Source organism: Sinocyclocheilus rhinocerous, unplaced genomic scaffold (genome assembly GCF_001515625.1).
Source record: "Sinocyclocheilus rhinocerous isolate Xijiao unplaced genomic scaffold, SAMN03320098_v1.1 scaffold1584, whole genome shotgun sequence".
Lineage (NCBI taxonomy): Eukaryota > Metazoa > Chordata > Actinopteri > Cypriniformes > Cyprinidae > Sinocyclocheilus > Sinocyclocheilus rhinocerous.
This window is the reverse complement of record NW_015641037.1, coordinates 89,283-105,771: the sequence shown is the minus strand read 5'-3', so window position 1 is coordinate 105,771 and position 16,489 is coordinate 89,283. Positions and strand designations below refer to the sequence as shown.

The 16,489-nt window shown below is 37.4% G+C and overlaps 1 protein-coding gene across 3 annotated transcripts in view; it reads left to right on the top strand.

The window, feature by feature from the left end:
* The first annotated feature begins 671 nt into the window (after positions 1-671).
* LOC107754241 (double-stranded RNA-specific editase 1-like) overlaps positions 672-16,489 on the top strand; it is a 23,097-nt gene continuing 7,279 nt past the window's right edge. For 2 of the 3 annotated variants that reach the window (XM_016570610.1, XM_016570609.1), the window contains exons 1-7: positions 10,193-11,273; positions 12,080-12,194; positions 12,278-12,446; positions 13,587-13,738; positions 13,852-14,020; positions 15,096-15,277; positions 15,362-15,540. In XM_016570610.1, coding sequence (XP_016426096.1) covers positions 10,230-11,273; positions 12,080-12,194; positions 12,278-12,446; positions 13,587-13,738; positions 13,852-14,020; positions 15,096-15,277; positions 15,362-15,540 — 2,010 coding nt within the window. In that variant the 5' untranslated portion in view covers positions 10,193-10,229. Of the gene's footprint in view, positions 779-7,004; positions 7,016-7,432; positions 7,505-10,192; positions 11,274-12,079; positions 12,195-12,277; positions 12,447-13,586; positions 13,739-13,851; positions 14,021-15,095; positions 15,278-15,361; positions 15,541-16,489 lie in introns of those variants that run through there. The other variant, XM_016570611.1, reaches the window with a different exon arrangement.

Genomic DNA, 16,489 nt, shown 5'->3' with positions numbered 1-16,489 from the left:
ATTTATTTCAATAAAATTGTATCTCAATTGATTAAAAAAAGTGACTACGAAGAAGAATTGGTGAACAACAGATATTTGTCTTAAGCTACATGTTAATAATGTCAGGTAAATTAAGTACAATTAAATACAATTCTTAAGTATTTTAAATGAAATTGAACTCATTTTCTTTGAACTGAACAAATAAAGGTAACTATTAATAATAAGAATAGTGTTTAGTTGCATGTTGATACGATGGTGCTCTAAATATTGCTTTTAACTTAAGTATATATAAATATTTATTTAAAAGTAAAATTCAAATCACATTTAATACTTAATCTTACTTTGAGATTTTAATTGATTTAAATGATATGTAATTAACTATATAAATGTAGTAAGAAGTTGACTATTAATAATAAGAATTGGCAAACAGTAGGTATTAGTGTTCAGCTCTGTGTTGATAACTGTAAGTTAAATGCTGTTCTGTAAGCATTTGACTAAAGAAAAAGCCGAAGCTGGTTTCAGACGTGTGAAACGACAGTAACATGAGCAGCAGAGTTCACAGCAGGTTATACCCCACCCTCAGCCCTCCCTCTCCACAGCACTCCTCCCTCTCGCTCCCTCCGTCTCACCCTCACTCCTGTCGAAGTTGACTTCAGAGACAGAGATCGTGTTTACGGTTAGCGTACGGCGGTATGGCTCAGAGTCAGAGCTGCTCTCAAAGCATGGGCGCGTATTACTGCCTCGTTCGCAGGAGGTTCAAGAGAAGACGCAAAAAACGATCCGAACGCAAAGGTAAACCGTTTTTATTTGCACATTAAATCTAAATCACTTTGAGTCGCTCTGGATCAAAGTTCTTCCCTAAATGTTCAAACATTTGTGTAAACGTTTAATCGTAAACATGTAATCGCAAATGTTTGTTTACGTAAACGTTTGCCTTTTGTTTGACACTTGTTTTTCTAATTTTCATTTGTTTGTTTAATTGTTTGAACTACATAAAACTGGAATCTACAAAAAATCCTCTAAATGATTTATTGACTTTTTGGTATTTTGAGTATATTTAACTTCTGTTTGCGCAAATTGTGTGGTAGTATTAGTATGCTTTTATTTGTGATTTATCAACGCCAGTATATAGTTCATCAAGGTTTACAATCTTGGAAAACCTGAAAATGTTTCGGAATCTTGAAAGAGCTGAACATTCAAAATAAAGGTGCTTAAAAGGTTCTTCAAGCGATGCCATAGAAGAACCATTTTTGGTTCCACAAAGAACCATTCAGTCAAAGGTACTTTACAGAACCATCTCTTTTTTCCCTTTTTGTAATCTGAAGAACCTTCTTTCGCCACAAAGAACCTTTTGTGAAACAGAAAGGTTCTTCAGATGTTAAAGGTAGATAAAAAGGTTCTTCTATGGCATCGTGAAGCACCTTTATTTTTAAGAGTGTATATATAAATGATGTAATCTTAAATTGAGTTTTTCTTTTGTTAATAATGCGCAGCAAACATAACATTTAGAGTTGAGTGTACTTGATTTCTGTTTTGTGGCGTGTTTGTTAGTTTTATTTCTGACACTTTATATCAGCATCAATAACAACGCAAATAAAACTTGGTTTCAACTACCATGAAAATTGTTATATTAAATTGAAATTTCTATTAAATTAAAGTACATTCATTTCAGTCTTAGCCATTAAGAAGTCAATTTTTCCTTATATAAAATATTTATTTACATTTTAATTTAACAAAATTATATTTAATTTAAATGTTTAATGTTAATTTAAATGTATTTAATTTTATGTGATGAAAAAAAAATCATGTTTTTTAATTAATTGTTATAATAAAATTAATAAAAATGCCGTTTTTAATTGGAATTAAAATGTTTAAAATAATAAAATGTTTATTATTTACCTTTTGATTTAATAGAAATATATATTTCATGTAAATGTATTTAATTGTATTTATTTAATTTATTTTAAATTTTATAATAAATTAATAAAAAAATCATTTAATTGAATTAATACATATTTTATTTACACTTTAGTAAGTATAATAAACGTTATTTCGTTATTATAAACTTATTTCAATGAGAAGTTGAATTTAAATTAAATTCTATTTAAATTTAATTAAAAGTGATTAATAATAATATAAATTGATGAACTACAGATATTAATCTTCAATTGCATGTTGATAATGCAAGGTAAATGGTGTCATAAAAAAAGTGTATTTAATTTACATTTATATAATTATGTATTTAATGAAATGTCTTTTAAATGAAATCATATTTTTTAATTTAAATTCAATTGAATTTTATTAAAATTGTATTAAAAAGTATATATGTGTGTGTGTGTGTGTATATATATAATATTTTTATTTTATATTATAGATTTTTAATACATTTTAATAAAATGATTTATAAATTAAATTAAAAATGCCTTTTATTTATTTTTTATTAATTAAATAAATAAAAAAACTCTTTAATAATCGAATGGAATGAAAAATTGGAAATTCGAATGGAAAAGTCTTGGAAATCCATTGGACAAAAGGGTGTTTGAAGTTGAGAAAGCTGTTGTTGCTGTCAGTGACAATATGGTGTCTCAGACTGGCGTTGCTGCCCTCTTACATACTGTACTAGTTCTTACGTTATTTCTGCCTGCTGTGTTACAGCTATCAGCCGTTATTTTCGTGTGCGACTTGAGGCTCGTACTGTTTCTCTCTCTCTTTGAGCGTGTGCTGTCGGTGCTGAAGGCAGCAGATAGCAGGTTCAATTCAGACAGCTCCTCATGTGTGAAGTTTAATCCGTCTCATTAGAACGGCCACTTCACGCCGCTAATCTCTCACCATGGTTACGCCGCCAATCCAGTCCAGCAAACATGAGCAATAGAGAGTTAGTGTTCAGATAACAGATTTTATCATTCACTTGTTTAGTGAACAGATAACCTTTTAATTCCCCGTCACTTCAGCAGATTCGTGATGCTCTGATGGAGGCATGGCTTCCCTGCTAATTTGTAGCTCACAGTCTCTTTAAGATTCCTGGATGGAGATCTTGATAAGCAACTGTTTAAATATAATACAAACCTTCCCTCTTGGTATGATCTTGCCTTTGTTCCCATAATCCCCTTTATAATGGCCAACCTCTGTGGTCGAGGAATTCAGTTTGCAGCTTTCTAGTTGATCAGGTGTTATTAAGCAGTGTAAATAATAATAATAATAAATGTACATATAATAATATAAAAATATATAAATATATAAAAATTTAATTATAAATATAAAAATAACTATATATTTTAGTATTAGTATTAGTAAATATTCATATTTATTATTAGTATTTTATTAATGGTTTATAATAATAAATAATATATCACAATAAATCATTCATATTTATTATTATATTATTATATTTACACTATTTATCTTATTTTTATTGTAGATTGATTCCTTTAAACAACCTTAACAATTCTGTTAATGATTCATTTAGTAGAAAACAAAGCCTGTTTATGACATAAAAATATGACATGTTTCATATTTCAGTATTTACTTCTTTTTTTTTTTGTTCTAAAGGCCAATCGAATTGATAAGTGTAATGCAAATTTTTGCAAAGGAAATTAATATTTATTGTATATAGTAATATATTTATATATTGCGTTTAGTATATATTTATATTCTGGTTATAAAAAATAATTAGATTAGTAAATACATTTATTATAAATTAAGTTCAGAAAACAGCTTATTTTCTTTCTTTCTTTCTTTCTTTCTTTCAGTTGACTGCTGTCTAGGAATAATTCTGCAGTGATAAATAATCCCCAAGCAAGGATTAGAAACTTTCTGGCATCAGCTGGGTGAAAATATACTCAAAAAAATGCCAAATTGTTTCCTTTTGGATGCCTGCTTGAAAATATTGAATTTTGAACAGAAATGGGGCACAGCAAATTAGATAAACATGGTTACTTAAGCGTTTCTACACCCTGTGCCATCGTCTCTCATGCTCAAACATGGAGATAAAAAAACCCATTTCCTCCAGACCAAGTGTAGTGGAGTGAAGTCCTGAGGGACGGACTGTGAGTTTAATCTACTGGAGGGGGGAATAAATTCAGCGTTAGCTCAAGCGGTTCAGGTTTGTCCAGCCGAAACCGAGACCGTGTCCAGCCCACCTGTCGTCTCCTCTCACTTTCACTCGCTCTCCCTTTTTTTTTTTCCTTCTGATGGACTCGGCGATAGATCCGTCTCTGTGGCATGTGGTCTGGTCTGGAGCTTTGCTGATAAAGTGTGTTATCTGTCGCACCTGTTCTCACCCGTAGCATCAGTGGCACCTGTGTTTGTTCCTTCATGTGTTAGGAATAATGGGGGCTTTTCACATTTTTAAAAGTTTGCTTCTAGTTCAAACAAAAATAAAAAATAATGCTGTTTACTCACCCTCATGTTGCTCCAAACCTGTATGACTGACTTTCTATATATTTAAGAAAAATATGTTATGTTTATATATTAAATATATATTATATATAAATTATATGAATATAAATATATACACGTAAATATTTTCAAAATATATACTGTATGCGTGTGTATTTATATATACATAATAAATATACACAGTACACACACATATATTATGTAAACAAAAACTTTTATTTTGGATGCGATTAATCGCGATTAATCATTTGACAGCACTAATTTTAATGCATTTTATTGTTTAAAAAAGCTCAGGCCATAAAACTGCTCTTTAAAAATGAAACGAAACCCTTTTCTAAGACTTTAAAATGTCTATACAAATGTTCAGTCACCTCGGTCGTTGTAAAATATCTTGTACTGTTGATTTGAAGTCTCACTAGTGTGACCAAATGGAAAAGAAATGATTGTTTTCAAACAGGTTTTCTGAACACTATCATTGTCTTTTATTGGTCAGTCCAACAGAAACCACGCCCCAAACTCACACCATTGGTTGAGCCCCTGTTGGACAGATCAGGATCTTAAAGGAATAGTTTACCCAAAAATAAAAATTCTGTTGTTAATTACTCACCCTCATGTCGTGCCAAAGCCGTGAAACCTTCGTTCATCTTCAGAACACAAATTATGATATTTTTGGTAAAATCCGAGAGCTTTCTAGCCCTGCGTAGAGAGCAACACAACTGACACGTTCAAGGCCAGAAAAGGTAGTAAAGACATCATTAAAATAGTCCATGCGTCTTGGTACTCTTGTGAATGTGTGTCGAAGACTGACACGGAAAAGAAAAAATCGTTGAATGAAGTTGTTATTTTTGTTTTCTTTGCGCACAAAAAGTATTCTCGTAGCTTCATAACATTACGGTTGAACCACTGATGTCACATGGACTATTTTAACGATGCCCTTGCTACCTTTCTTGGTCTTGAAAGTGTCAGTTGCGTTGCTCTCTATGCAGGGTCACAAAGCTCTCGGATTTCATCAAAAATATCTTAATTTGTGTTCTGAAGATAAACTAATGTTTTACGGGTTTGAAACGACATGAGGGTGAGTAATTAACGACAGAATTTTCATTTTTGGGGGAACTATCCCTTTAAAACAGAGCAATGTTTGGGGTAGGATGACTGCAAGAATGAGTTTGCATTTCTGTTCGGCGACAGCCCTGTTAGTTGCGCTTTCCTTTAATCCAAGAAAACATGTAGTACTTGTGGACCGTAATACCTTATAAGCTGACACAGAAAGTTTGTTTCTTTACTTTAGCTGACACTTGGAAAGAATCAGGCCAAATGTCTTTTTCTATCTGCACAGCACTTGCACTCCAACACACACACCTTTCTCTGTCCAGATCTCTTTCTGCATTTCTATAGCTCTCCCTTTGGTCTCTCTCACTCCAATAGTGTTTCCTGATGAGCTGGAGGATCGTAGAGCTGAGCTATTGCCTGCGTTCAGGCTGCGTCTTATGATTGTACATCTACCCTTCACTCAGAAAGACCCGCTGTGCATTCTAATCCGTCTGCTCTCCGTGGTCCTGAATTCATCTTTCTTAGTTCGCAGCTCTCCATGGTGCTGAACAAGTGTGGCATTTAATGCACCGTCCCGTGCTGTTTTAAAGCACCAAATGCAGTTTCCAACACGCTAACAGTGTATGTGATGTCATTTCAACTTAAAAATGCCTTGAGCTGATAGCTGACATCTTAAATGCTCCGTTAAGAGAGCCAAGTGTTTTTATTTTTGTAACTTTAAGAACGGCGAGGTTTAAGAGTTCAAGCCCAAAGTTAAGTTTTAGAGTCACAAGCAAGGTTGTAGTTCAAAATGCAAAGAAAAACTGTGGTCAAGTAAAAAAGACAATTAATATAAGATGAAAACAATCCCGTGAGGATGATCTGTCTGCTTGTTCTCGTTTATAAAAGCAGATGTTGAATGGTGAGTGATGTCGGTTAATTTATCAATAACGCTCACTAATGTGTCAGGCGTCACACTGTGAGAAATGCCTCCTATTATCCCACGGCTTTCATTTTCACGCCCTACTTTTATGGCATTTTACCGTCGTCAACATCAATCGGTGATCGCCATCAACGAGCAGGTGCACTTATCTCTGAGTGAAATGTGGACAGATTTCGCATTCAGAATATGTGATTTTATCCAACTCCCGACACCTTATTTTCCAGTTCTTGCATTCATAATGGTTTCTAAGAGGGAAGGCATTTTGATTTCGTGTTTGTTCACCTAAGACATCTTCTCAGCTCAGTCCGGCATCAAATGGGACATTTCGGAAAGATTGAAAAGTTGAGATGACAGGAAATAAAATGGTGTTTATGTCTAGAGCGTCAATATATCGGCTTTAAAAAGCTTCTGTTGAAGTGCCTGCGTGCGTCACTCGCTTTAATAGCTTTCGTGATTTATCGAGCTTCTCAGGCTTGTTTATCATGGAGTCTCTTATCGACTGTATCCACTTCACTCGGCCCCTTCAAAGTCTCGTCTTGACGGCCGTGTCCTCGTTCAAGCCTATCCGTATAGAAGCTTCCATATCTCCCTGCCTTTGGATTCAGTTATTTTGTTTCTGCCAATATTGGTTTCAAAAGGTGTGGCAAAGCATGAGAATGAATGACTGTAAAATATTTTTTGCTATTCATCTTTCCTTTTTGATGGCGTTTCTAACTGGCATGACCTCAGTTTTTAAGTATGTTCAGGTATTGGATCCAATAAACAGAACTGCTCCACCCCAACCGACGTTTAATTCCTCTAAAGTTTTTTCAGTTCTCACTCGAGCTGAGGCATGAGTGCTAGAAGTGACTGTTTTCTCAACGCGTGCTCTGCCTGTCTCTTTCACTGATTCATTAGGGGAATGTTAGCATTTAATTGAGCAATAATTGCACCTGCACATTAGTTGTCTCCCGTCATTAAAGCTGGTTAATTAGCCTCATTAAGGGAGCAGGCAGAGGGTGTAAGTGGGAACAGATGACTTCAGTAAGCAGAAATCATGATTGGAGATGAATTTTAAATGTCCTTCCCTTGGTTTCTCTGCAGTAGGAGCCGGTGGGCGGCCCAGAGGGCAGCAGAAGTTCTGCAGTCTGGATGTGGATGAAGAAAAACACATGAGTGAGTGTTTTATCATTTTTCCATATCTACCTCCATCTCTTTGGAAATTCAACAAAAGACATTTCAGTTTTAACAATGTTCTGATTTTTGCATTATTAAAAGGTGCCAAAAAATTGGCCATTTGTTTGAAAGTGGAAGATTGGAAGACTTATCCTCACGACCTAGTCAAATATTTCTCTCTGTTTAACGCTAATCCTAAATTCAGAGCAGATGAAAAGATTTCAATGGTTGAAGAAAGTACGTTTGACCTCCTGAGGAAAATCCATACTTCATCTTTATTGCGTTTTGTGTGTTTGTGTGTGTGTGTGTATTAGGTACTCTAAGCCATTTTTACAAGCGGTTCCTTCCTTCCTTAGCAAATTCTACATATGCATTGTTTTGTTGCTGATGTGATAGCCTTTATACTCCAAAAACTGCAGTGTCGCATTATTATTAGGAGCGTCATTGTCATTTTTTGCAGTTAACTGATATAGATGATTAAAAAAGAGGGTACCTGAAAGCTCTAAAAGAATCCGGGAATCTGCAACAGAATAGCAGATGTACACAAATAGTGACAGCCCTTGAATTCTGCTCACTTCTGTTTTTTTCCCACCTTATCAGTGAGATCCTGTTACATATTTTCCACTTGATTGTTGCCTTTGAGCTAGTGCACAATCCACAGTATCCTCAGTCTATAGGGGGCATGGTCAGGAAGTTAACACCGTGCCCAGGAGGACAATTTGTAGACAGGCAGCGCAGAGGAAAAATAAAGGTTGTTGGCAACTCTGAAATTGGAGTGTGATGATTCAGTCTGGTGAGGATTATAAACTCTCACACTCCAACACAACACCTGTGTGGAGTTTTGAAGCATTATTTCAGGTTGCAGGTTATGTTCTGTATCGTTCATTTCTATGATGAAGGCCTATCTTTAACTCTGTTACTGAATGTTTGCCAATGTTTGAAGTAAACTTTCTGTACTATATAGGGGCTTTTGCACTGGAGGAACCTTTTCATAGTTCATAGAACTATTGGCGAAAATACGCTTTTTGGTGGAACTAGGAACCACAGGAACAAGGAACGTATTTAGGGAACTAAATTAGCTTCTACTTCAGAGTAGGGTCTAAAACAGTACTAGTATAGGAACTGACGTACGAGTATGCTGATTGGCCAAATGCATACAAAGCACCGGCTACCTGGCATTTTTGACAAGCCAAGTAAACATATATTTACTCTAGAGGTCGACCAATAGTGGATTTTGCCGATACCGATAGCTAGGTTGGACCACACTGGCCGATACCGATTTATGGCAGGATTTTCTGTCGGCTGCATTTAAATCCGCGTCTGAAGTTTCCCGCTCTGTTCAGCGTGCAGTATCACGTGTCTAAACAAATAGCACGTGCTGTCAGTGATTTCAACCACTAGAGGCCGCTCTTGCACTGTATAATGACAGCAGACCCTTTTCAGCCGTTCCAGCAATGGACGCAACCCGGAAAACTATCTGCATGGATTTTTGCCGATAACCGATAGTTCCAGCAATCAACTATCGGTGCCGATTAATCGTCAAAACCTATACATCGGTCGACCTCTAATTTACTCCACGAACATGGAAAACAGCGATAACGGCATTTACCTGTTGTCTGCAGCGTTGTTCTTTTCTCAGCCTTGATGATATGTAACACTGCAAGTAGTCATATGAGATTTAGTAGGATTTTCATGCTCTTTCAATTGCGTAAATTGTGCATTTACATTCCATCTCCGTTATCACAAAGCCCACGACACAAAACAAAATAACAGCTCCGATCATGGCGTCTTTCATTCACCTGTTGTTGACGTTTGTAAATGCAGCAAATGAAGACGTCGCTGTCGGCCGCTTCAAAGGTCCTGATATAAATGCAACCAGGAAAATGGCCAGAGAGAGAAATTGGTTCTCTAGGAACCACCCTGCTGGCTAGTTCCTAGAACTGATTGAAAGCCCCTTATGAAGAATCATGTGTGGTCACCGTGTGGTGTTTGTGTTTTGTTTTTATCCCCTTGTTTACTGCCTTTTACTTTCATCTGTATTAAAGGTTGCAAACAAGGTATTGAAGGTAAGGAGATGGGGTTGTACCCTAAGATTGTCCATTGATTCCTATACCTCTTAACTTCCAATCCTTTCAGTTGATTTCTCTTTTTTTTTTCTGTCATTGATTTAATATTTGATCAGGATCCCTCCACTGTCTAAACCTTCCCCAAACTGACATCTGAGATTGATTTTCTGGTAGCACTTTCTATATCAGTTGTTTCTGTCTGTCTGTTCTCTCTCTTTTAATTTAGATTTCCTGAGCACCAAATGGAGTAACTTGTCAAGCTTTTACTGCAGGATGTTATAAATGAGAATTTACACTCATTTCCATCAGCTTTGGCAACTGGTTGATATGATGTTCTTTGTTTTGGTAGTTTGCAGTTGTTCTTTAGGGGTGAACAATGCCATACTGTATTTAGTAATATAGTAAAAAAATATTTGGGGGGAAAAAATCTGGATTCCTATGAAAATTTAGATATTTTTGAGAGAGAATTTTCTACTGGAAATTATATAAATATTTAAATAATGGAAATAAAGAGTTTATGTGCTGCAAGTTTGGTGTACACATTTTATGTTAACAAGGCAATTTGCCCTCAATCTAAGTGTCATATCTAAAAAATTCTTCTGAAAGGCATATTAGTATTGTCTTAATGTTAAATGTTTTAGACTAAACCTGCTTTTAGGATGGTATCATTCAATCCAGTTACAAAGAGAGATGAAAGAATCTCTAAATTTTACATTTACAAGGTCCTGCATGGAAGGCATTGTAAGTTACTCTCTCTGGACATCACAGGTTCGTGTAGCGTGGACGTTAAAGAAAACCGCAACCTGGACAACCTCTCCTCCAAAGAAGTGCTGGGGGAGGGGCCTCACTTAGCTAATGGAAACGCTCGGGGATTGAGCAGGAAACGCCCTCTGGAGGAGGGCAACAAAGGCCACGGGCATTCCAAATTCCGGCCCAAGAAGCGCAGAAAACCACAAGGGCCAGTCTTGCCAAAAAATGCTCTCATGCAACTGAACGAAATCAAACCAGGACTGCAGTACAAACTTCTGTCTCAGACGGGGCCAGTACATGCACCCGTGTTCATCATGACCGTTGAGGTTAACGGACAGTTATTTGAGGGCTCAGGCCCAACGAAGAAGAAAGCCAAACTGAATGCGGCCGAAAAAGCAATGCGCTCTTTCGTTCAGTTTCCCAATGCATCCGAAGCTCATCTCGCGATGGGCCGCACGCTGACTGTTAACGCAGACTTCACCTCAGATCAAGCAGATTTCCCAGACATGCTATTTAATGGATTTGAGACGCCCGCACCGCCTGATGACACCTTCTACTTGAGTCTTGGCAGCAATGGGTCTCTCTGCTCCTTAAACGAATACCCTTTGCCCGTGGCGCTGAAAAACAACAACAGGTCACGTCCTCTCCCACTACCCCCTGCACTCACAACGCCCCCTACAGGCAGTGGCAAAAATGCTGTGATGATCCTAAATGAGCTTCGGCCTGGACTGAAGTATGAGTTTGTGGCTGAGAGCGGTGAAAGCCATGCCAAGAACTTTATAATGGCAGTTACTGTAGATACTCAGATGTTCCAAGGTTCCGGACGGAATAAAAAGCTGGCGAAAGCGAGGGCGGCCCAAGCGGCTCTGTCAGGACTTTTTAACATGCAACTGGACCAGACGCCATCCCGACAACCAATCCCAAGAGAGGGACTTCAGCTACACCTGCCTCAGGTGAGAAATGTGTACCCCATAATTTTTTTCCCCAATGGTCTAAATTTTTTCCCCAGAAAGTTAACACTGGGTGCCATTGTGTAAGTGATCATTGCCTCATGGTGGGGTAAGTTTAGACTACGATGAACGTAACTGATTACGCTATAAATGAATTCATTTCATTTCTTTACGACCCCATACATAGGACTTCTGTCTTGTATTTTATCAAGCTTGATATTGAAAAAGCAATTTTAATGCGATTAAATGCCATGCTTCGGTAGCTTTGCTTAACCATAATTTGTCCTTTATAAAGCTTCTGCCAGTCTTCATTTAACAATTTTAATTAAATCAGAACCTACACACGAACGTTTCAGTTGGATTTCAAATGAACTCAAGCATTAAACTTTTAATCGGTGCTCCAGTGTACACAGCATTATTTACACATTAGTTAATCCTGTTCATAATCCCTCCCATTCCCCCTTGATAACAACCGAAGAGAATAAACAGAATCTTAATTAAAATCAGATACAGAAGCACTTCTCAAACAGGAAAACACATCGCTCTCACCTCTCTGTCTAAAGAGATCTTTCAGTAAAAGGTCTGTGTCAGTCAAGCAGTTCATTTCTTTTGTATTCGAGCATTTGCCATTTTGCCAGCCATTTTCAAATGGATACATATTCTCTTTTTAAAAGCATCAATTCAATGTGTCCTTGGAGTTTATTCCGTAATGCTGTAGTCTTTTAGCAGTTTAATTGTTGCTGATTAGCTTAATGACATGCAAGCATTGTATACAGATGTTTGTACAGTTATGGTTGTGGGTTCCTCAGGTCCTCGCAGACGCCGTCTCTCATTTAGTTGTGGAAAAGTTCAGTGAGCTGACGGATAACTTCACGTCTCCACATGCACGGCGGAAAGTCCTTGCGGGTGTTGTCATGACAACTGGTAAGCACAATGCATGCTTATGACTGGAATGTTGAAACAGGAACATGTCCTATTTGGCTAAATCGCATTGACCGTTTTATCAGGTACAGATGTGAAGGATGCTCAGGTGATTTGCGTCACCACAGGAACCAAGTGTATAAATGGTGAGTACATGAGTGATCGAGGACTGGCCCTTAACGACTGCCATGCTGAGATCATCGCACGTCGCTCCCTCATCAGATACCTGTACAGTCAGCTGGAATACTTTCTCAGGTGAAACACATATACATATTTATCTTACATTTGCAATTATATATTTTTAATCATTCTAAATTATAATAATAATACGTTTATTTTATATAGCGCCTTTCTACAAACTCAAGGATGCTTTAGAATCATTCATTATTCACCATGACAGCAGAAATAAAGGCATACATATACACTGAATGTAGAGAACACAAAAAGCACAACCAGATCAGATATGTTTTCAGGTGTTTAGTTGTGTGTCATCTGCATAAAAATTTAAGTTAAAACCATGGCGACGGATAATGTGACCTAACGGAAGTAAATGAGGAAAACTAGAGGCCCGAGAACAGATCCCTGAGGAACACCATTAATGTCAATTTGACACTAATATATAATTGCCATGCTAGTATATCATATAACGACTGTCAGTTTAATGTTATTTATTGCAGTTAAAATTATAATTAAATTATAAACCAAATATATTTATAAAATAAATATATAAATTATATTTTTATAATAATAATAATAATAAAATATGTAATATTGTTTGGGTGGTAACAATACTCTCTAATCGTCCTTTATTTTATAATCATTAAAAATTTACAAATCATTCACACTAGCCTGTGGATATGGAAGATTATTTTTGGATCAATTTCTCAGATGCCAATTAGCATGAATTGATATGGACATGGATATGTGTGTGTAATCAATTAGACATGACCTTTATTTGCTGTGAAATAATAAATGACAGATTTGATGACATGGGTGTCAGGCCAAGGACCTATTAAAATAAATATATAAATTATATTTTTATAATAATAATAATAATAAAATATGTAATATTGTTTGGGTGGTAACAATACTCTCTAATCGTCCTTTATTTTATAATCATTAAAAATTTACAAATCATTCACACTAGCCTGTGGATATGGAAGATTATTTTTGGATCAATTTCTCAGATGCCAATTAGCATGAATTGATATGGACATGGATATGTGTGTGTAATCAATTAGACATGACCTTTATTTGCTGTGAAATAATAAATGACAGATTTGATGACATGGGTGTCAGGCCAAGGACCTATTTTCAATTATAGACATTTCAAAGCCCTCTTAATGGTCTCTGTTGACATCATAGATCTCACAAGTGTGTGTGTTTTCTCTTTAGCGACAGCACTGAGGAACATGAGAAATCCATATTCAGATGGTGTAGTGAACATGGCTACCGGCTAAAAGACGATATTCAGTTCCATCTGTATATCAGCACGTCGCCCTGTGGAGACGCCCGGATCTTCTCCCCTCATGAGGCTGGTGTTGAGGGTATGTAAATTATGACGGATGGATGGATTTGCTAATTTTGTTGTTGTATGCCACAACAAAATATGGACCAGTTTTTAAAAAGTAGTAAACTAAATTCAGCTCGCTCTTTCTAGACCAGGGCGACCGGCATCCAAACCGCAAGGCTCGCGGACAACTGCGAACCAAGATTGAGTCTGGAGAAGGTACAATACCCGTTCGTACGAGTAACACCATTCAGACCTGGGATGGAGTGTTGCAGGGAGAACGACTGCTAACCATGTCGTGTAGTGACAAGATTGCCAGGTATGATTAACAATATTGTTTTCATACAATATTTGTTTTCTCAATTGCCTCTCTCAAAATTAATTTGCCCTAAAGCAGATATTTTTAAGTTGACATTTGTAACCCATTTCAATTCCATACATGAAAAATTTATTTTTGATACATTTCAATGTATTTTCAAATCCAAGTTTGTTTTTTCAAAAATTCTGAATGTAAATAGGGGTCAATGTTTGTTTTCTTGTGCTGTGACCATGATTAAAATCTACTCACGTTTTAAGCTAAAACGGACTTTTTTTTTCCTTTTCGTTTTGTCTTTTTTTTGGAAAAGCTTTGGCTTTAATGATTGATGATTCTTTTTGAGGAAAAAAAAAGCCTGCTGACATCAGGTGGCCCACTTTTGTGGTGACACCTCTCCTTGATCTGCTCGATGTCGAATGCTTCCTATGACCGTCTTACTTTTTTCCTTGTGCCCCCTCCCCCCAACTTTAACAAGTCTCGTTAGCATTCCGTTGCCTGCATCCCATGGCACTCAGAAAGCAGCTGATTGGCTGTCTTGGCTCTGAAACCCCAATCACTTCAGCTCTCTCCAGAGCGGGGGGCTCCCTGGAGCAGGGGCATTGGGCCCCTGATTAGGGCTCTGATTATGGTCTCCAAAAAACAGCCGTCCTGCTGAGGGAAGCCTACTGCTGCAAACACATCCGTATGCCTCGCATTGGATGCCAAGAAATCCACTCCAGTTAAACGCGGTCGTTATCATCCAGCTGTGAGCTGAGGCTTTTTGAGAGCTCAGATCTGATGCATCACCTTTGGAAAAAATCATTCTGAAGTCTTCGGATAAATCACAGTGATTGAGATTATAGATCCCAGGTGTTATTTTTCTGATCATTTCAATGGTTGCCGTAAATATGACTGTGCACTCTTTTGACATCAGGATGTTGTTTTATTCCTTCATGGTACTGTGGCATAAGTATCGTGCTGTATGTCCGCAGGGGGTGAATACTTTGCACTGCATGCAACCAATGACTTTGTTTCTTTCCGTCAACCAGGTGCACACCTGTATTTTTTAAAAACATCTGTGGTTTTCTTTCTCCCTTAGATGGAACATAATTGGAGTGCAGGGGTCTCTTCTGAGTTATTTTACAGAACCCATCTATTTCTCCAGTTTAATTTTGGGAAGTCTGTACCATGCCGACCATCTTTCCAGAGCCATGTACCAGCGCATCGCCGACATGGACGATCTGCTCAAGCCATTCGCCCTCAACAGACCTCTTCTTAGTGGTAAAACATCTCAAATAAATGATTGATTGTATCAGTTTTTTCAGCTCTTTGCCCAACCATGTCTGTTTTCTCCCTCCTCTGCAGGTATCAGTAACACAGAAGCAAGGCAACCTGGGAAAGCTCCCAACTTCAGCGTCAACTGGACAGTCGGAGATCAGGGGTTGGAGATCATTAATGCCACCACAGGAAAAGATGATCTCGGAAGACCGTCTCACCTCTGTAAACACGTCCTCTACAGCCGCTGGGTCTGTCTGCATGCCAAGGTAAAGCACTTCTGTAAAGGTGGACGATAGTTCATGGATGAATCTAAAGAATCAAGGTTTAATTTTTAGCAAATATGGTAACTTGGTCAACCCTCTACATTGCGAGTAAATCACTCGCATATGCGACTAAATCTTCACTCTGGGTAATAAATTCTCAGATTTTACTCGCCAGTGTGTGAGTTGAAGGAGTATAAGTTTAGCACAGATGTATTTTCACTCGCCGAGCACACTGACTGCTCGCTTCAAAGTTTCACTCTCCGTCAAGCGATCTGTGCTATTTTTCAGTTCATCTCAATGGATGCGCAGCGCACCTATATTTGGCATACCGTAAACTCTAGTGTGAAGGCGCACGACTCACCGTCGCTTTGTCTCACACACACGCAAAGAGAGAGAGAGAGAGAGATTCTAACTGTACATAACATGCAGAATTGACGCACTACATGTAAACAATATTCTTTCTTGTATTTTCCTGTCAAAATAACGGAGTTCCTTTGGATTCTTCAGCTTTTAAGAACTGCCGGGTTCTCTGGTAGTAGGCGGAACTAATGCGCAAACGGCAATCTCATTGGCTGGCGCTCACCTATTATCGTCCCTGTTTTGATTTCAGAGAATCAGTTCGAGCAAACGCACACAACCTGATTAATAGGGCCTTTCGCACCGCGGGAACCTTTTCATAGTACCAGAACTAATTCTGGAACTACCCACTTTTTGGCGTTTTCGCACCGCCGGAACTGGGTGCGATTTTAGTACCGGACTGCCTTTTTCGAGAACCAAATTAGCTACATTTAGTTCTGGAACTAAAGCGGTGCGAAAGGCCCTAATATTCATGAATCCAGCAGCTCGTTAATCCTTAGTGTTTTTTATATTGTTCTTATTAGTAGAATTCGTAGTATTATTACTATTATTATTATCTTATCAGTAGGCTATTATTGTTAGTTTTTTTCCCCCG